At 40.8% G+C, this 3,804-nt stretch overlaps 1 protein-coding gene across 1 annotated transcript; it reads left to right on the forward strand.

The window, feature by feature from the left end:
* The first annotated feature begins 253 nt into the window (after positions 1–253).
* LOC148025618 (ras-related protein RIC1-like) lies at positions 254–2,766 on the forward strand. Its single transcript, XM_087692827.1, has 8 exons — positions 254–479; positions 1,253–1,325; positions 1,416–1,463; positions 1,569–1,616; positions 1,731–1,802; positions 1,905–2,060; positions 2,172–2,275; positions 2,399–2,766. Exons 1-8 carry the CDS (start codon positions 466–468, stop codon positions 2,490–2,492), a joined length of 609 nt encoding a protein of 202 aa, XP_087548953.1. The 5' UTR covers positions 254–465; the 3' UTR covers positions 2,493–2,766.
* Positions 2,767–3,804: the final 1,038 nt, after the last annotated feature.

Below are 3,804 nucleotides of genomic sequence, written 5' to 3' on the forward strand. Positions count from 1 at the left end.
TTCATTTGTTGATTTTAAGTGCTAAGAAAAAATGTGGCCCAAACTGAACGCTATGGAGTATGGCATGCCCAAAAAGTGGGCGATGAAAACACAAAATATTTACCCAAAAAATGGCACAAGAGAATGGGGGCCCCTATGCTCACCAATAGGCTCTGACCTGTCCACTGACAGTTTGGAAAACTCAGAAAAAAAGAAACAGCTTGTGTGAAAAGCTTTGCAAGATTGACCTTATTTAGTGCATCACCAGTCCTCGATTACCATCCCCCGCTTCCAAGTTCCCCCCCTTCTCTCTCTCTCTCTCTCTCATTCATTCATTCATATATTGTGTTTTTACATCTCTTTGCCTGATTGCTTCCTTTCCTGACTCCTCCTCTCACCTCCAGTCAGACCGCGTCAGGAAAGGCACCATCATCGCCCTCTCGGTGCCGGCTAGCCCCCCGCCGATCGACTTTCCCACGTCCAGACATGAATCCTGAATAGTGAGTACATCCATCGCTCTGGTCTTCTGTTCTTTCATTTCAGTCACGGTACTGTTTGCCCGATCTCTTTGGTTCTCCCGCATTGCTGCGTTGTTTTCGTGCCGATTTCATGGCGGCTATTTCAGATCTGCTTTCCATCTTGAGACTGCAGCATCTGCCTCGCTCTTACTAACTTTACGGTTAAGATCTCTTTGTACTGGCGGCCTTGAAATCGTTAGATAGCCGGTCATTGGATCGATTCGCCAGTTTTTCGGAGGAAATCCGAAGTGTAGCCTAAATAAGCCGTATCAAGGATTGGATAAGTCTTGACATTTGTCCTTTCCGTGTTTAGATCTGCTAATTTGGAGATTAATCCCAGCTTTCTTAGTTTGTGATTCGAAGAAAGTCTTCTTTGCTGCTTGAATATGAAAACGTGCTTATTTCTGGTTCCTGCATCCTGTGGGATTCAAGCTTTTTGTAGGTCCATGCTTGCAACCTCATCTGGTAACAAATGAGGTTGCACGTAAGTGTAGATATTCGATCGGTTTTGCGTTTGGAAGCCGTATGTGTTTGTCATTGTACCTGTCTATGCATCGTGTCTATGTACAGTCACGTTACTCGTTTCTGTTTTATTGATTTAGAGTCTAGACTGTGTTAAGGTTTTCGGTGCTGAATTATTTTTTTCTTGTATACGAAACGGGCCGCAAGAAGTTATGGATGCTGTTTTGCTTTGCCAATTATTCATGTATGTATCTATTAGCAATTTGCTAAGCAACTTGGTGGATGTTTTGCAGTGATTACCTATTCAAACTTTTATTGATAGGTGACTCAGGAGTTGGAAAGTCGTGTCTTTTGCTTAGATTTGCGGTAACAACTTACTAGCTCATCTTGAAACATGGCTACATAGCCTATGTACCATATTGTTTGTGCACTAAATACATCATCGGCCTGTTTCAGGATGATTCTTATTTGGAGAGTTACATAAGTACCATTGGTGTTGACTTTGTGAGTATACTTTGGGTTCATTTGTCTCATCAATGCCAATGATGTCTATTGATTTGATCAGTAGCTTTAGAAATAGACATTAAAAGTCTTCCTGCTACTAAACAGAAAATCAGAACCGTGGAACTTGACAGCAAAACCATCAAGCTTCAGATTGTGAGTAGCTATAATTTAATTAGTTGATCAGTCAAGAAGTCATTTCAAGCCTTGCTATGGCTGCATGCTCTTGTAATGCTCATTTTGAAAAACAAAGCACTATCTACGTTGCAGTGGGATACTGCTGGTCAAGAGCGATTCAGGACAATCACAAGCAGTTATTATAGAGGAGCTCATGGAATAATCGTATGTATTGCATATTGTAGTCTGTTAAAGCTTGTGGTTAAACAAGTAAAATTACATGGTAAAGAAGATTCACAAGTGATGCATTGTGGATGATGTATCTAGATTGTGTATGATGTGACCGATCAAGAGAGCTTCAACAATGTGAAGCAATGGCTGAATGAAATTGATCGTTATGCTAGTGAAAATGTGAACAAACTTCTTGTGGGCAATAAAAATGATTTGACAGCTAAGAAAGTTGTCAGCTATGAGACTGCCAAGGTACAGCATTGAAAGCGATTCTCCTGAAACTTGTCCCTTTCTCTTGTCCTTACATACACAGCTTGCGTTTTTAAATAAAGAAAATTAAGGTTTCTATCTTCTAATTGATAGGCGTTTGCTGATGAAATCGGCATTCCATTCTTAGAAACAAGTGCAAAAAATGCCAGCAATGTTGAAGAAGCCTTCATGACAATGGCTGCAGAGATCAAGAACAGGTGCAAATATGTCATGGAAAGGACATGTTTGTGTTGCATTTTCTACCCTAAATGTTTGTGAATATATTGGTATGTTTTAACCATACAGAGTGACATTGATGTTCTTTTTTTGATCTGTTACAGAATGGCTAGTCAACCAGCAATCAATGCTAATAAGCCAAGAATTGTTCAAATGCACGGGAAACCTGTGCAGCAGAAAAACGGTTGCTGTTCCTGAATGTTGCAGGGAATTCACCAAGCTTTTTGATCTGGCTTGCAGAGTTTGACAGATGATGGATGAAGTCCCAGCAGCTGTAAAGTTTCTTGCCTAGTTTCCTCCTTGTGGCACTGAGGCATTTTTTGAAATGGGGGACACTTTGTTGGGATGCACCAGGTCGGCCAGATGCTAAAAATTTTTATTGAACTTCATTCAGTTTATGTATAACTAACTCATTCTTTCACAAGTAGGCAAAATATATTTTTGGAAAGGTGCATTTCCCTTTCTTAGTTTATTGATTGCAAAAACCATTATAGATCCATTTGTGTTCTTGTGAATGTATACTGAATAGATCTTTAAGGCCTTGCCAGGTCATGTAAGTAACTGTGATGGAATTTGTAGAGCAGTGTCACTGGATTACGTTCACATGTGGGGCGGACCTGGTCATTTTCCAAATAGTAACGATTGTAAAGGTTCTGAATTAACCTGTTTAGCTGTAGTTCATGAATGTCCTACATTATCTGCATGTGTATTTGCTGGTTCATATGAGATGAGCTGAAATCCCGTTCCACAGGATAGCATCTTAAAATCGTTTAAGAGTTGCCAATGAAAGTCCTGAATGCCAATCCCTCCAGAATGCAGCCTCATCCTTGTCAACATGAATAGCAATCAGCTATTGTTGGGGTCAGAAGCTGTGGGACTCAGTCAGCTTAGTTTTTTTTTGAGCACCGGTGATTTGGAGTATGAATGATCAAGGATCCTTCTTTTGTGCTGTGGTGCTTTTCTTGCTTGTCATAGGGTTATTTTTACTTTTTGGGAGAGTGTAGATCCCTAGAAGTTCTGCTTGCATATGTGAAGAAGCAGCTCTCATCTGTTATGGGAGGCATCTGCTGAATGTTAGCAATGTTAGGATCTACCTGAGGTACTTGCAGTTAGATAGGGTAAGAATGTAAAGCTGAGGACCCCAACATCAAGATAAACAACAGGAAGACCCTAGTCAGGAGTGAGAAGATGTGTAGGAGCTTCAGGAAGTTGGTGAGCACCCTGGTGTCAAGGTAAACAGTAGGAAAAGCCCAAGTGAGGAGTAAGAAGATGTGTTCGAACTTCAGCATGTTGGCAAACTATTTCATTCTTTATCTTGACTTGCCAGTCTTCACCCTAAGTCAAATGATGTATAGGCTGCCAATGGCCTGCGGCAGATGGGTCAAAGCCAAAAAGGAACATTCGAGGAGTGTCTGGAGCCACCATCATCTTTGAAGGTAGGTTGGTTAGAATCATACAGTTCTCTAGTCGTAATCATGTAGACCTGAAATCGGTTTTTTTGGTCATTGTA

The sequence above is a fragment of the Lygodium microphyllum genome, chromosome 14, assembly GCF_053477565.2.
Source record: "Lygodium microphyllum isolate KBCC chromosome 14, Lygodium_microphyllum_v1.1.10, whole genome shotgun sequence".
In the NCBI taxonomy this organism is placed as follows: Eukaryota; Viridiplantae; Streptophyta; class Polypodiopsida; order Schizaeales; family Lygodiaceae; genus Lygodium; species Lygodium microphyllum.

Bases quoted from the DNA above. Each gene is read 5' to 3' on its own strand.
- LOC148025618 (XM_087692827.1), top strand. The intron at 1,617-1,730 runs GTGAGTAGCTAT...TCTACGTTGCAG, and splicing joins AAACCATCAAGCTTCAGATT to TGGGATACTGCTGGTCAAGA. The intron at 1,803-1,904 runs GTATGTATTGCA...TGATGTATCTAG, and splicing joins GAGGAGCTCATGGAATAATC to ATTGTGTATGATGTGACCGA.